Source organism: Corvus brachyrhynchos, unplaced genomic scaffold (assembly GCF_000691975.1).
Source record: "Corvus brachyrhynchos isolate BGI_N302 unplaced genomic scaffold, ASM69197v1 scaffold72, whole genome shotgun sequence".
Lineage (NCBI taxonomy): Eukaryota > Metazoa > Chordata > Aves > Passeriformes > Corvidae > Corvus > Corvus brachyrhynchos.
The window spans coordinates 2549613-2566161 of NW_008236763.1; the positions used below are offsets into that span (position 1 = coordinate 2549613).

General features: G+C 55.8%; 1 protein-coding gene across 9 annotated transcripts in view; it reads right to left on the reverse strand.

Annotated features, from left to right (window-relative positions):
- SLC45A3 (solute carrier family 45 member 3) overlaps nucleotides 1-16511 on the reverse strand; it is a 22235-nt gene extending 5724 nt beyond the window's left edge. Inside the window, exons 1-5 of one of the 9 annotated variants that reach the window (XM_017727272.1) lie at nucleotides 16355-16511; nucleotides 5407-5712; nucleotides 4070-4194; nucleotides 1686-2082; nucleotides 655-1476 (exon numbers count right to left, since the gene is read on the reverse strand). In XM_017727272.1, the coding sequence (XP_017582761.1) occupies nucleotides 655-1476; nucleotides 1686-1833 (970 nt within the window). In that variant the 5' untranslated portion in view covers nucleotides 1834-2082; nucleotides 4070-4194; nucleotides 5407-5712; nucleotides 16355-16511. Of the gene's footprint in view, nucleotides 1-654; nucleotides 1477-1685; nucleotides 4198-5406; nucleotides 5713-8708; nucleotides 8837-8925; nucleotides 9137-16354 lie in introns of those variants that run through there. The other 8 variants (XM_017727270.1, XM_017727269.1, XM_017727268.1 and 5 more) reach the window with 8 other exon arrangements.
- Nucleotides 16512-16549: the final 38 nt, after the last annotated feature.

Below are 16549 nucleotides of genomic sequence, written 5' to 3' on the forward strand. Positions count from 1 at the left end.
CGGTTGGGCAGGGAACCAACGCAACAGCCAAAATGGGACAGCAGGTAACACCCGTGAGGAGGTGAAGTGCTGCTGGAGCAGTGTCCTGGGGTGGGGATGTGGCATCTACAGGCTTGTGATCAGCACTGAAGCACTGGAGAGGGGGCTGAGACCTGGGAAAGCTGCTGGAGGGCTCCCAGAAACATCTGGGAGATGGGAATCTCCCAGCAGCACGCAGGGAAGAAGCAGCAAATCCCATCTCACTGCTACAGAACATGGCCTGCCTTCCCAATCCCTGCTCTCCAAGACATGGGGAGCACCCTCACCCCTTGTTCAAAAAGGGGAGGAGAGCAGTGCAAGGAGCTGGCAGCAGCCAGCAGAGCCTGCAGACAGAGCCAGCCCCATCCCGCTCCGTGTGCACCCTGCCAGACCCTTCTGCCACTCAACCACCCAGCCCTGGGCCAGGGCTGCCTTGCCAGATCAGCGCTGGGAAGAACCAGGGGGTGTTTCCCAACCTGGTCCCCCGTGCCACGCTCTGGGAGCCGTGGGAAAATGTTCTTTCCTGACCCATCTGCAGAAAGCCAAGTTTGCTGTAGCTTTTTTTCTTGCATTACCAGCAGAGCTGAGCTCGCACTAAACCCTCCTGTCTGAAGGAACACCCGCCTCGCTTCTCACCTTCATCGTAGTGGCGCCTGGCCTCCGTGCCCGGCTTGGCCCTGGGCACACCGTGGTACAGCCCTTCCCCAACAAAGTCCGTGTAGAACAGCATGAAAGTCATGAGAGCCATCCAGCTGCAGAGCTCGGCCACGAACAGGCGCCGGATGACCCTGGGGATGCGGCAGTAGAGGCCGTGCAGCCGTGGCAGCAGCGCGCACAGGTTCCTCAGAGCCTGCAGCACGTGCCTGGCCTGCAGCAGGTAGGAGCCCCGGGCCAGCTGGCAGCAGCAGCACGACAGGAACGGCTTTGGGGACGTGTCCTTGAGCGCTGGCCCATCCAGGATATCCCCCTGGGCGGCCTCCTCTGTGACGAAGAGCGTGGCCAGCACACAGCCGAGGAAGATGACGGCCAGCAGGCTGAAGAGGCAGCTCTCCTGCCCGCCCAGGTAGGGGGCTAGGAAGGCCCAGTCAATGGCTGGCAGCAGGTAGCCGATGCAGCCCCCCAGGCTGATCATGAAGGCGTACATGGAGAAGGCCTGGCGGCAGTTGTCCGGCTCCTGGAAGAGGTCGGAGAGCAGGGCCTCCAGCGGCGTGAAGCACACCTGGCCGCAGAAATCCAGCAGGCCGATGCCCAGGATGAGGAAGGCGATCTCCAGAGGCCGGGGGTTGAGGGCACACAGGCTGGCCAGGCTGCTGGCGTGGGGGATGACGAAGAGGCTCAGCAGCACCCCCAGGCACAGCACCCAGATGAACGGTCTCCTCCGGCCGTAGCTGCTGTGCCAGTGGTCGCTGGCCGAGCCGATCAGCGGCACAAAAACCAGCCCAAGGACGGGGCCTATCCCTGGGAAAGAGACGGAAGGCAGGGGGCGTGTTACAGGGACAGAGCTGGTCCGTGTGCACTCTAAAAAGGGATGTTTCGTGAATTTGGGAGGTTTCAGTGGGTCACAGCCCCTTCCTCCACACAGCCCTGCAGGGACAACTCTCCCCCACCCGCCGGACTCAAAAGGTTAAAAAAAAAACACCTCAAAAGAGGTGACAAAAGCTACCTACCCAAAACCATGGTCATGAACTTCTCCTCCACGCCCACTTCCAGCAGCAGCGGTGGCACGTAGGTGATGCCGGCGGCCAGGCACACCTCCAGCCCGAAGGTCAGCGAGTTGACCAGCAGCAGCTGGGTCCGGCGGCTCTGGAAGGACATGCTGTCCCCAGCCCCCCGAGCCACGCTGCCCCGACCCCTCAGTGGCACAGGGCTGTGTCCTGCCAGCTGCAGAGCTCCCGGGGATGCTCCCCAGGCAAGGAGTGGAGCTTCCCTTCCCGGGCTGGTGAGGAGATGCTGCTTGCCATTTTATCAACGGTGAAGGAACTGTCTTTTCCTCTTACTGCAAGATGTGGAGAGTCCAGGCAGGGATCTCACTCCAGGCTTCTCCTCCTGCTCAGCAGCTGTGGTCTGTGGGCAGAGAGAGCGTTAAACACAGCGGGGCCAGGGGTGAAGCCGGGGACCACACGGATGTGTCGCTGCTTGAAAGGGACAGTCCCCATCCCAACAGGCCGGGGAGGGTCTGGGAGAGGGGCAGGTTGAAGGATAAAAACTGCATCAGTGCCAGGTTTGTCCCCAAGGGTTTGTGACAGGTGAGAGAGGGTTTGCAAAACCCAATCCTGCCCTCGAGGATTGATGACCTCTCTGTCCTGTCCAGCCACCTCTTACAGATGGCAGACACAAAGGATTTGGGGTCTCCTCTCCCACGGAGATCAATGAAGAGCCCCCTCCAAGGATCAGGGGAGTGCCTGCAGCCACACGGGGTCATCTCCAGAGCCCACCACGCCCCTGCCTGATGCCCAGGACATCCCCCCTGGTGTCCCACAGGTTCCCGGGGAGGCAATTTCACCCAAATCCCATCTCCAGCCCCCGGGATGGGGCAGGGAGAACAGATGGTGCCTCCGTGGAGTTTCACAAACAAACCTGACCCACTTTAGCCTCATCTAACAGCGACTGGTAATTACCTTACTCATTAGACTGAGTCATTTATTTGCCCTGTAACTGCTCCCTTCTCTCCGGCTTCTCCGGAGGGGAGAGGCCACCGGCTCAGCACAGGGGCTGAGCAGCCAGGGCAGGAGGGAGCAGAGGCCTCTCAGTCCCAAACGACAGAAACCCTCCCAGGTCCCCAGAACCCAGCCCAGCAAACTTTGCTGAGAACACCTCGGGGAGGTGGCCTGGTGACACGAGTGCTCCCGGACTTCACAGAGCCCTGCCTGGCCTCCACCACTGCCCAGGTGCTTGCAGGCAGCTACAGACGGGACAGCTTCTGTCACTTCTCTCTCTCGCCCCGTCTCGCCATCAGCTGATAACGCACCAGAGGGTGGCTGGAGGAAGCCGGCAGGGTGGGGATGAGGCTCAGGCATCACTCCCTGCCTCTTGTTGCAGCAGAGAAGCCACTCCTGAGCTGCCAGGCTGCCAGCGACACTCAATAAACACCGATTATTCCCCTTCTGGGACCCTTCACCTTCCCCCTCCGCACTCACCCAGACCTCAGCTGTCACAGAAGATCTTCCTTTCAACGACGCGAACGTTTAAACGCCTCGCCCAAGGTCAAACAGCAAACAGAGAGGGAACGGCAGCGGGTTGGCTTTAATCACCAGAGCCGGCTTCAAAGGAGCCCTCGGCGGCCCCAGCCGGGCTGAGCATCCCTTCAGTGCCTGGATCTGCAGGGAAGCGCCGGGGGCAGCGCCCACCTGGCTCAGATGTGGGTTAGCCACAGGATGTGTCAGCCTGGCTCGGTTAGGAGGGGTGCCCAGCTGGATCCCAGCCCTGGGATAAGGAATTTCAGCTCCAGCAGCACGAACTCGGGTGACGTTCCCAGAGACATGAGGCGAAATTAACCGAGCCACCAGTGCTCTGGTGAGACCTCAGAGGGAGGCGGAATGTCCACTGGCTGCTGCAGTCCGGGGTCTGGAGAGCTCAGACAGGGGGAGTTATCCCAAAATAAACTCCAAACATCAAGATTAAAAATGGTTTTCTTCCCTTTTACTGCTATGGCAGAGGCTGGGGAGGCAGCAGGGATGTGTCCATCTGCCTGAGCATTCCAGTTTGGAGGCAGAGCTGGATTTCTTATCTGCCAGTAGGAACAGACCTGTCTCTGCCCCCTCCACACCCTCAGAGGGCTTTAACGAGAAAATAAACCCAGAAAAAATAATCATGAACAGCCAGAGACGGGAAGTCTCAGCAGCCATAAAGCTGTGGATACAGTTGCAGCAGATAATGAAATTTCCTGTTTGAGCTGAATTTTATCCCAATACCCATCAATTACTCCTTTATTCTTTCCCACAGAATAGAGACAGGGGAAAGACACCCCAGTGCTGAGTAGGAAAATCCCCTGATCTGGGAGGACAAGGAGTGGGAAAGGGAGATTTGGGAGGCTCAGGGAGCCAGGACTCACCTCGTCCCTGGCAGGTGCTCCCTGCAGCCCAGCCCGGGCACACAGCGCTCAGCAAAAGCTGCTCCGGTGTTTGCAGGGCAGCAGAGGTGGAACGAGCACAGGTTTGGTTTCAGGGCCCTCCCTTTCTGCTGATAACAGCGGCGTTATTAACACCACACCACTCCTGTGGCCGGGCCCCTCGCTGAGGGCTGGGCAAACACTGCTGGGCACCCCCTCACACAGTGCTGCCCTGAGGGAACCCCAGCTCTGGGCTCGCACCTGAATTCTGCCCAAAAACACCCCTGATATTCACAGTTATCACCGTCCCCTCGCTGATCTGCTGGTGCTCCAGCACATGGAGGATGTGGGGTTGGTATTTTCTTTTTAAAGCAAACAAGGTGTCCCTGCAGCTTTGCAGGTGACAGGCTGGCCCTGAGTAACAGCCCCAGCAGCAGCAAGACCAAACACCCTTCCCTGAACCCGCTAATCCAATCTTTCCCAGGGGGATTTATCCTCTGGACTATGCAGGACTGCTTTGGCTCTGGCGTGGAAGGAGCCAAGAAAATCCATCCCGGAGCTGGGAGATCCTGGTGGAACAGCAGCAGTTACACCTCAGCCAGGGGAGCTGGCAGCGCCCTGCCCATCCCAGAGGGATTTTGGAGACCTTTCACAGCCCCACGGGGGCGGCTGGTCCAGGTGACACTGGCACTTCTCACCCTCTGGCCTCGGTTTCCCCAAATTCCCACAACAGGGGCAGAATTTGTCCTTCCCTCCTCACGGAGCATGGTGACAAGGGTCAGAAACAGAAAGGGACACCCGAGGCTGTGCCCTGTGAGGTTCCTTGCTCTCAGCAGCAGCAGAAGGGAGCCACATGTGGGGCTTTCCCACAGCTGCTCCCCGGGCTGGCGTGCCATGGGACATCAACTGCTGCTCTTCCTTCTCCCTCCCTAAGGAAAACCAAACCATCTCCAAACCCACGGGTTTCTGCTTCACAAACCCAACTTTTCCTCCCCTTTCCCTGCAGAGAAACAGCAGATCAACTCCCAGAGGCTGCCTCAGCTGGCAGCCAGGTAGGAGGGCGGGTCCAGGGCAGGAGCAGAGCGTTGCTGGACAAAGGAGAGGAGAGGAGGGGATGAAGCCAGGGAAAGTTTTAGGAAAAAACAACCCCAAAACACCTGGGAAAGGTGGATGATGTGCAGGGCACTGATGGACACACACAAAGACTGAAAGAAGTCTCTCCTCATCCCAATCTCCTAAACCTTCCCAACACAGGATCTTAGAAGAAATCACATCTCAGCAGTGCTCAGAGTGAAGAGTGAGGGCTGGTGATTTTAAAAATAAAATGCAGGGGTACTCACTTGGCAGAGAAAAACTCATTTATTCCTGGAAGAATCCATGTCCTGCTACTCCATAATCTTTCCAGTCTCTCCCGTGGGTGCAGAGGGGCCAAGAGACGATGTTAAATGTGGTTGTAGGCTTTGGTCTGTAGTGGTTGTGCACCTCCTCCACAGTTCAACAAACAGCAGTGGTCAGACAGCAGAGAATCTGATTCAAGGTGAGGATGCTGAGGCACTGGAATGGGTTGCCCAGAGCAGCTGTGGCTGCCCCATCCCTGGAAGTGTCCAAGGCCAGGCTGGAGCAACCTGGGGCGGTGGAAGGTGTCCCTGCCATAGCAGAGAAGTGGAAAAAAATGAGACTTAAGATCTCTTCCAACCCAAACCATCTGATGATTTTATTATTAATTATTTCTGACCTGTCAGGGCTGCCTTATTCCCTTAGGAAAGGAAATCCCTGAGCTCAGGTGGGGCCGCTCCAGCCCAGCAGTCCCCAGGTGATCCAGACCCTCACTCCCCCTCCCTCCCCAGGGCAGGTTTGATGCCCAGAGAGAGGGGAGGACAGGGGGTTCCCATTCACAACCCCAGAGTTACATTTCCAACCTTCCAAGGGGCTCTTGATGAACGTTACGAATTCCCTGGAAGCCCTTTGGAAGAAAGGGTGGGAGAGAGCACGGGGAGGGGAGGAAAGAGCTCAGGGAGCCGCCGGGGCCTTTCACAGCTATCAGTGTCCATTCAGCGGCGCTGAATGGGAAACGCACCATGGAGAATAGCTCTGGCAGCTCCTCGGGATGGAATGGAAACTCACCTGACCTCTCCTGACCCCCTCCCCGGCCCCCCTCCCCTCCCAAATCTCCTTGACCCCATTCACAGCGCGGGGAGAGGGGAGCGCTCACGGAGGGAGGGGAGAAGGGCGATTGATTTGGGCTCTCGGAATTAACCCCGCGTTTCCTTTGAGCCCCGGGGCTCCATTCTTAAGGAAAGAGCAGCAGCCGCTGGAAATCCCCTCCGCGGAGAAGAAGGAAGAGCCGGGAGCCCCGGGGGATTTGGGATTCCCTCCCTCATCCCACAGGGCAGTGTCCAGCAGGCAGGATCGATCAATCCATGACAACTCCGACTTCCACACAGGGAGACCCTTGGATTTGTCGGGACTGGGGCTGGTTCCCTCCTGCCTCCCTGGAACCTCTGCACTGCAGCACCCACAACAGGATCCTGCTGCTTCCAGGGCTAAAATCCCGAGCTGTCCAAGCCTTTTTGGGCTCCTGAGGCACAGAGGGATCCCTGGCACAGACACACGGCCGAGGGCACCTCCATTTGGGAATGGGCAGCCCAGAGAGGATGTGTGCCAGGGTGGAGACAGCTCTGTCCTGCCTGCCCTTCGCCCTGGTACCTCACGCTCCTCTCAGGAGCTGCGCCAACAACTCCAGGGATGCTTTAACCTCATCCCACACCACGACCATCACCCAGAGCAGAACCCCAGGCTCCTGTCCCACAGTCTGCTCCTTCCCTGGCCAAGGAATTGCTCCTGCCAGGAGCCTTTCTCCCTGCAGAAGATAAAGCACCAAAGAGTGGCCAGTTCCAGCCAGGCCTCCTCCTCCTCCCGCTCCAAACAGGAACCGCCTGTCTGACTAACGGGGTCACTGACTCAGCAGAGGCCATGCTGACACTTGTGGAGCTCTCTTAGGGACAGACACGAGCCCAGGGCCACGGCAGTGCCAGCACGTGCCAGCAGCTCTTGGCTGGGCTTCGCCCTTGGGATGCCCGGGACATCCACGCCGGGAGCACGGCCAGGAGTCGGGCACACACACTGGAGCTGGGCACCCTGAGTCCTGCAGCCAGCAGGGGCCAGGGCTGGTGGGATGACCCTCACCTCATCAGGGGCACCCAAAAGATGAGTTCTAGTCAGTGGTGATGGGGTGAAAAGCCCCAGTAAAGCTGAGCTCAGCTGCAGAGAGTTCTCCAGCCTGGGCTGAAGGAACCACACTGGGACTGGTGCTGGTGCACAGCGGGGTCTGGCAGCGTTCTACCCACTCAGGACTGGCATCTCCTCACCAAACTTCATCAAGCAAATCCTCCCAAACTCCTCAACGCAGCCAAGAGCAGCAGCATTTCAGCCCCGAGAGCCTCAGCCCTCCTGGTCACGCTCCCCTGAGCCGGCGTCAGGTCTGCTGCAGGCAGCCCCAGACCTCCAGACAAGCTTGGCTGGCTCCACGGCAGAGCCACAGCTTTGTTTTGCTGCTGCACGACCCAAGCTCTCGCTTTTATTCATGAGAGGAGCCCCCGTTCCGGAGCGGGAGGGGAAATGAGATGATCTGCTTCTGCTTTTCACTCGTTTCTGCTGTTTAAAGACTGTGCCCATCACCCCTGGCACTTGATCCAAATCAACCTCTCTGCTGGCCTTTCTTCTCCACATTATTTTTTTTAGCAGAAGAATCAAAATGTAAATTGAACTAGAAAGGGGGAAAAAATAAGCCCCCTCCAGGTGCCCCCTTCTCCTCGGCGTGGGGACGAGCACAGATTATATCCGGCAGCACATGACCAGGGCCTGTATTTATGTGTCAGAGTGTAAAACCCACCCTGCTGAGCTGCCTTTTCTCTGCCTGGGGCTGGGGGCTTCTGCTACGCGTCTCCTCAAACAGCCCCACAAAGGGGATTAAGGAGAGCCCCTCAGCCCCGCAGAGTAATCCATCAAATTATCCCTTGTTGGCGTTGCTGTCCTCTTCAGGGGAAAAAAAAAAAGCCAGGAAAAAAAAAAAATAAAAAGCCCTCCAAAAGCTTTTAAAGGCACTGAAATTACACTTGAGCCTGAAACACTCCACCCAGCTGCTGGAGCCCACAGCACAATGGGCTGGTTGTAAAGGGAATCCCGGGAAGTGAGGAGCAAGGAAAAAGAGACGGACACTTAAAAAGGGCAGCGGCCTCCCCACGGCTGCAATGCCAACAGGTGGCTCAGACCCCCCCACACTCGGGACCCTGCAGCAGATCCAGCCCAGTAAGGCCGGCTGGACATCCCAGTTACCCACTGAGAAGGAATCCGGGGCTCTGGGATGGGTTTGCTGTGCCCCGATGGCCCTGTGGATGCATCCTCAGCAGAGGTGAGGCTTGCAAAGGTCTGCAGTCATGGGGGAGCATCCAAACCGCTCCTTCAGGGAATCCAGCTGGGGTCCAGCACTGTCACCCTCTGTCCTCGCTGTCCCCAGAGCCCTGGGACTGGACAGGCCCTCAAAACCCTCACAGAACCCCCACCATGAACAACAGGACTGTCCAGGGCTCAGGGCATCTCCACCAGTGACCCCACAGGCAAAGCAAAGCCAAACCACACTCACCAAAATCCTGGGAACACTTGGAATCTGCTTTTCCTTCCACTGCAGCTCCCTAAACTTCACAGGAACTTCTGTGCTGCTCGTCACCACCCTGCTTGGAGGGATGAATCCTCCCTCTCCACCAGCCCTGCCTGAGCAAGCACATGGGATTTCCTGGGTTTGCATTGCTGCAATCTTTTGGAGAAAACTCTCAGTGAAACAGGGATCACGAAGTGCTTACCCCAACAAACTGGAACTGGGAAAGAGAAGAGCAAACCGGTGCTGGTGGCACACAGAGCACCCACGTGGCTGTGCCACCGCAGCCACAGCAGCCAGCTCAGACTGGACACAGTGACACACAACGCCTGAGTTACAACCACCAGTGCTGAGTGAAAGAGAATTATTTCCCCATCTGTCCCAGGGAGGAGATGGGGAGCCAGAAGCCCTCACTGCTCTGCTGTGTCTGCTCACAGGGCTGGGAAAATGGGAAGTGAAACTGCAGCTTCTTGCTTGCAGCTGGAGCAGAAATGCTGCGTGAGGGGACATCTGACCCCTCGGCAAGTCAGCTCCAGCTCCTCCGTGGCTTCCAGGCAGCTCCAGCATTTCTACCCCATCATTTCTGGCTTTATCTGGAAAGCTGTGACAGTCATGGGGCCAGCGGAGTCTCGGGACTGGCTTTGGCGTGGGTAAGACAGTTCTGGTGTCCGAGCAAAAACCAAAGGCCAGAGCAAAGGCCAAGGCTGGACACAAGGCTGCAAATCCAGCCCTGGGCTGGGATCAGCTGGAGCAGTGCAGGAACAAACTGTGGAGCTCTAGGAGGGATGAGGGGTGTCCATGACCCCAAACTGTGCCCACACAGGGGTCAGACAAGTTTCACCCCAGCAGGAGCCACCAGCACCCAACACTGAACTCCAACCATCCCTGGTTTTGCCAGGAGCCTGCTCCTCAGGAGAAAAGGGAACAATCCAAACTGCACACATCCTCGGAGAGCAACAGGCACACAACTTCCAGAGCCCCTCTGGCTGGAAGTTTTGGGAGCGTGACCTCGAGCTGTTGCTCAGAGGAGACACCGGGAGCCGTGGACACAAACACAGAACCAGCGGGCCCTTCTGTAATCACACGGTCCTTCAGCCATCCCTTCATGGCAATTTTCTGCTCCGCAATCCCGGTTATTTGTGTCCCTGCCGGAGAAGTGGGATGCTAACAGATCCCTCAGCCAGCCCTCTGACCTCCCCTGGCAGGTTGGGGGGGGTTTCTCCCTCTCTGTTTTCTGTCTGTAAAATGAGGTCATGGCTTTGAACGAGACAAAAGAGCCTTTGCAGGGTGAGGAATAGCCCCGGGACAGCTGGGAGCGCTGAGCCCCATCACTCACAGCCAGGGCACAGCCAGGGTGTGCCCAGAGCTCAGAACACCCCCCTGGTGTCCCTGGCACGGGAATGGGCAGTGGGAACGTGCAGAAAGGAGGGAATGAAGTAAAACTCTCTAAATATTTTAAACCGAGAGTTGCTCTAAGATCTCGTTGTCCCCCCACCCATTTCCGCCCTCCCAGTCCCCCTCTGGCCCTGCAGGGGGTTTATGCCAACATCCCAAGGCACTTTCTGCCACACCAGCCCAGGCCAGCACCCTCTGCCACAGGGGGAGGCGGGCAGGGAATAATGGGAGTTTTCTGGGGTGTTTTAAGGCAAAACCCACAGATCAGAGCTGTAAAAAAAAGCAGTTTTACGTGCCTGGGGCAGCAAAAGCTGCCCAAGCTCTGCCTCCTGCCTGCAGCACATCAGCCCCTCGGGGTTAATGAGGGCCCTCAGATCACTGCTGGAGCACAGGGAGACTTCTCCTTATCGTGGCAGACCAGCCATGAGGCCTGGGTCTGAAAACAGGAGATTCCACAATTTTATTTCTGCCCGGTAATTGCAAAGATAAGGAGCAATCAGATTTTTGTTTTGTAAGGCAGATAAGTTTCACTGGAAGGTCTTGATGGGGAACTTACGAAGCCTTTTTCCTTTCCCCATTCTCACTATCAGTCTAACGGGGTGCAGACTCCAAACATGCAGGGATTTAACATTCACCCAAAAAGCAGAGCAGCAAGGAATATCTGGAAGGGACATTTTCCACTTTAAAAAACAAAAAAAAACCCAAAACCAAGGCTCAAAGCTGCCATTTCTCCAGGAGGCGAATGGAGTGAGGCATTTTTACCACCCCCTCACTCCCCACCCAAACAGGAACCTCACTTCTATTTTGAGCCCTGGAAAGAACTTCAGCCCTAAATTATTAGCTTTTTACTAATCAGGCACAGGGTTCAACTTCAAAGCTGCCTGGATTTCGCAGAGCCCTCTGAGCAGGGGTTTTGTGGCACAGGGCACAGAAGGGACAGGCAGGAAAGCGCTGTGAGAGCTGGAATTACTCCGTGCTTGCTGCTAAAAACCCTGGAATGGAAGCTTGTGCATCGAGAACTCAAGCAGGGGCAGGGTTTTCTCTCCACACCGGGCTCCCCCTTGCCATTATTTGCTGGGGTGAAGTTCAGAGAGCCACAAAGGAAGCAGAGAGACCTCTGATATTCCTGCAGCGTGCTCTGGGCTGCCTCGGGCACACAGCCAGGGCACCTCGGGCGAGAGCTGGCAAAGGGCTGGAGCCCAGCACCTCCCGGGCCATCCTGGCTGTGCCACCAGCGTGCGCTGGCTGGCCTGGCATCCCCTGCCCTGGCACCCCGAGGGAGCCGTGCCCAAAAGGCTCATCCTCTGCTAGCGGCATGGGCCACAGGCAGCGATGGATCTGGGGGCAGCACAAGCGCAGCCTGTTCGCAGAAATCAGGGATGAAAGAGGCCCTGTTGAATCATCTTCCCCGGGGCTGCCGCAGGACTGCTCCCAACAGCACATTCTCCAGCCTGAATGGAGGGATCTCAGGCTCTGAGGCTGCAGGAATTTCCCCTGAAACAATATCCATGGGCTAGAAAGATTTAATAGCTGGGAAGTGTCCGTCCGTCCTTCCTTCCTTCCCTCCAGTTATCCCCCCGTGCAATTCCTGCGCTCTCCTTTTGATTTGCACGCTCAGACCCCTCTCCAGACTGCGCCCAGCCTCTCTCCTAGACCCGGCTTCAGTCAATTCCCATGAAAAGCCGCCCTTCCAGGCCCATTAATTGCTCAGTCGGCCTTGGCCGGGGCACAGCAGCCTTTTGTTCCAGCTCTGCTCCAGCTGCTCCCGCCGCCCCTGGCGCACAGGAATCGTTTGTCACCAACATTCCCGAGCGCACCTCTGGAGCCCGGCAGCAGCAGCGGCCACACAAAGCCCTCCCCTGTCACGCCACGAGCCAGTACCTGGCACCACAGCCCGCTGCCACTGTCACCTCCTTGTCCCTTTGTGCTCCAGCTCTCTGGATTTATGAGCCGCCACAGACCTCCAAGGAAGCGCTCGCCCCGTGACCACAACAATCCTTTATTCTCTCTGCACAGCTCCGAAGGGAGAATTTGGTCATTTATGCCAGAACCCAGAGCGAGGTAGCGCAGGGATCACAGGGAGAGCACTGACAGGACACTCAGTGTCAGCTCAGGGCCTGGAGATGACCAAAAGATCACTTTGGGTAGCTCCTCTCCTGACTGAAGTGACCCCCACAGCCCTGGGAGAGGGGAACGAACAGGAAAACACCCTGGAGCAGTGGCAGATCCTTCTCCAGGGGCAGATCCAGCCCAACATTCCCAGACTGAGCACTGCTGATAGGAAAGGCACAAAATCACCATCAGGGGGGAAATCACTCCCAAGGTCCAGTCAAGCTGGAGGGGTTTGGTCACACTTCAAACCTCACCCCAGAGCCAGTTCTGCCCATTAACCCTAAATTAAGAACAGGCAATTAGGATGCGAAACAGCATCAGAGCTGAGGTCTGATCCTCACCTCAGCTTCTTCATGCAGCAGGTCAGAGCCCAGCAGGATTCACTCCTAATGTTCGGGAAGGGAAAGTGTGATCCAGGGATTTTTTTCGCACGCCCCATTTCACCCAAAGTCTCAAGCCATAAATCTAAAGCAGGATTTCGGTGTTGCCCACAACTCTGTGCACGTTATTCCTGGAGCTGGCTCCAGCCTGCTCTGCGAGAACATTCATGTCCTCTGAGTGCTGACAACCCGCACGGATTTGAGTCACTGCACTCATTATATTTCTGCTTTTCCTGAAGTCCCAGCTCCTGCAGACAAACCACCATGGAGAACTTCAGCTCCCAACAAAACAAAGGTGGAAAAAACCCCCAAAAAGCAGCTCCCTTGATTGAAGGGAAAAATTTTTACACCTCACAAACCAACCCCAGCGCCCGGCATCGTTTTAAGTCGCTATTTTCAAATAAACCTCACTGCTTTGCCAGAGGCCATCCTTAAACCTCCTGAGCATTCCAGCCCTGGCAATGATGAGAATCCATCTGCAAGTCACCAAGAGCTGGCTCTGAAATCCCCAGATCAACAACCCACCAGGCTCCCCTGGATGAAGGACGGGGCCAGTCCTTGGGATGTGGGCTAAGAGCACTTTCTTTTAGCTCATGTGTAGCCACGGAGAGGAAGAAAAACGGTTCAGAGCTGCAAATCAGGCACCTGCTCCTTGCTGTGTGTGTTCCAGCCGCCTCCAGCCCCGAGACAAAGGAGCCTTTGGGACCACATTCCTCCATCGCTGCCCTTATTTTGCCAGACAATATTCACGGGGGTCTGTTTCTCCTCTTCTGCAGGCTGGCAAAATGTTAAGCAAATATTTGGGAACGGCGAGAGGAACCGACATTTTAGGGTATGAAAACAAGGAGGAAGGGCACAAATTAGGGGGACCTCCAAGGAACACCACGCAGACAAACAAGAACGAGATGGTGGCCCCAGAGTTCCACTGAGCTTTGTTTTCTGAACAAGCAGCTCGGCAGCTCAGCGGGTTGGGCACATCAGCAACTTGTGCAGCTCCGTGACACAGGACCAGCCCCTTCCAGCAGCGAGGAGCAACAGCAGCACGAGGAACAGGCTGGGCTTTCGGCATCAGCAATCTCAGATAACTGAACACTGGGGCACAGAACTGTTAAAATAATCCTGTCGTTTACTGTTTTCCTGTTCTTTTCTTTATGGTGGGCGCAAGATTGTGCAGATCCACGCCTGACTGCCTTGCAGGGACGGCTTTAAAACTTGCCCCTGCTCCTTAAAAGGCAGGATTCCTCCCTGAGGGTCTCCAACCCCTTTCCCAGCTGAGCCAGGGGGTCCCTGTTCTCCCATGGACAGTCTGGATGTCTGATATGAAGCAATCAGAAACCAAGACACCAGCACTGAGAAGAGCTGACAGCTGCTCACGAGCTTCTCATGACTCCCTTGCTCCACTCTCAGCCTCAATCATGAGCTGAGCATAGCTGAGAGGTCATGAGACGTGCCAGGGTGGCTGTTTGGGCTGAGTTTTAGCTGTTTGGGCTGAGTTTTAGCTACCAGGAGCTGTCCTAGGCTGGCTGCTGCTCCAGGAGCCCCAGGGCACCATCACCTGAGGGAATTATTTCCAAACAGAGGAAATCCAGCCCATTTTGGGTTTCTGTGTCTCCCTCTCCATCCCCCCGGCTCCTAACACGGCTTTACACCTGCAATTCCCTGCTCACCCCAAGCACCACCTCCCACCCCTCTGCTGCTTTCCCTCCTGGCTCCCTCAGAGCCTCGAATCCATCACAAACCTCCCCAAATTTCACCTCAAATCCATCACAAACCTCCTCAACTTTCACCTCGAATCCATCACGAACCTCCCCAACTTTCACCCTGCGGGTCAAGCGTTGCTTTGATGTTGCCCCAGCAGGGAAGAGGAGACAGCAACACATTAAAGAGCACAGAAAGCAGCCCCACAGGAGCCACTCCTTGGGGATAAACACAAACACCACTCACACCTCTCAGAGCTCCTCTGGAGAGCTCAGCCATCCCCACTGTGACAAAAGCAGGGTAAAACTCTGAGGGGAGTAAAGCAGAGGAGAAAGAGAGACCCTGAGCACAGCACTAAGGTGATTTTTTTAATTTCTGAGAGCCTGCACTCCCAGTGCCATCAGCCACACGAGCCCAGCCACCACCCGGAGCCCCGTGCCGAGGCTTCAGCTGAAGAGAAGAGAGATGAAACTCAGGGAGGAAAAACCAAAAGCCCCTCCTCCCCTCCCCAGCCCTGCCACTTGAGTGCTCCAGCGAAATAAACAGTTTGGGGAAAAGGTTACCAAGAGTTTATGCTAAACATCATTTCCTAGGGACTCTGGGGAAGATAAAGTGCACCCAGGGCTGTATTTTTTAACTGGGGGATCAGGCCAGTGATTCCAGCCTCTCCCACCATGGGTATGGACAAAAAATCTGCTGATAAAAACCGGTTTTGCTCCTTCAAAATGATGCCACTGGTGGAGTTTGTCTGGAGCACCTTGAGGCACCTACAATTGCTTTACTCCAGGGGTGATGAGCTGTGAAACTGCTTCACTCACGGCATGGTGCTGGTTCTGCACGGCCACAACCTTCCAGCAGCCTCCCGATGCTGGGGAACACCTGGAGGCTCGGGTGCTGTAGCTGGGACCTCACAGAGAGGGCACAGCACCCACAGCGGTCACTGCACAGCTCTGGGCTGGAGGGGAATATCCCCAGAGCAAGGAGAATTTCCTCCCTAAATCCCAACACCGGTTTATACCCTGAAATACAGGGATTTACATCCCCTGTAAAGCTCTGATTTAATTTGCTATTAATTCTGGAGATTCTTGTTATCCTTATCAAATTTCTAATCCTTTTTATTTCCCCCTCCCCCCCCCAAATCCCATAAGCCAAACGCTCTTGGCTTCCACGATGTTCTGAGGTAATAAAATCCAGGGTTTTAGGCACTGCCTGGGATCCCAGGGTTGGCAATCTGCCTCCGGTGCCACTCCCCACAAGGGGAAGGAGCTCTGGATGATGCCAGAAAGTCCAGGTAGCATCACACATCGAAAAGAAAAAAAAAAAAAAAAAAAAAAAAAAAAAAAAGAAAAGAAAGAAAGAAAATTGCAGGTGGGGTGAATAATAGAGAAGCTTTCAAGGCTGGTACACGTTTTTCAGGAGTGCCTGCATGACTTCAGTGCCCAGGTCATTTGGGTACTTTTGAAGTTCTTCCTCAGGTTCTATTTCTATAAATTCCGAGTTATTCTCATGTTACACACGTAAAGGCTGCTCTCCTGAACCACATCGAGAACCAGGACAGGGCAAAAATGGGATTTTGAGCCTGGCCACTGTCTCTGTGCTGCTCACGAGTCTCACAGGTCCAGGTGAGCAGCAGGAAAGCTGTTCCTGATCTGTATCCCATCCAATTTTTTGTTTGTTAGTTTGTTTGAAACATAAAAATGGAAATCAAGCATCTTGCCCGGTCTGGCCATCACCAGCATAAAATGAGAACGTTTATTTTAGTGCTTTTCCCTTCCTCCTGAAGCTGTCATCCATGGGAAGACAAATGAGTCTGGTAGTTTATGTTTATCATAAACTACTACAGCATTTTACCACCAAAATCTCGAGTCCTGCCGAAGTCAGGAACCCCTGGAATTATCCCCATTGTGGCATTTAGGGACCGCTGCTGAGGCAGCGGATCCCCCTGAGCTGGAGGGGAGGCAGCGAACCCAAGCAGAGCCTACAACCAGGCGTAATGAAAACTCCCCTTTGCCAGGTGCTGCCTCGCTTGGATTTTAAGGATTCACTGACCTGTCCCTGCAAGTCTTCAGGATTTCTGGGAGTCCATCCCGCTTCCCGACCTCTCTGCCCGTTCAGAAATCTTTAAACCGACGCGGTCACCGTGGCTGTCCCTGCAAGAATGAGAAGTTTGGGAAGCACCCCGGGCACACGGCTCTGTCCCGGGGCTCGGGCAGGGCAGGAGACCCTCCCACAGCCCCACCTGCG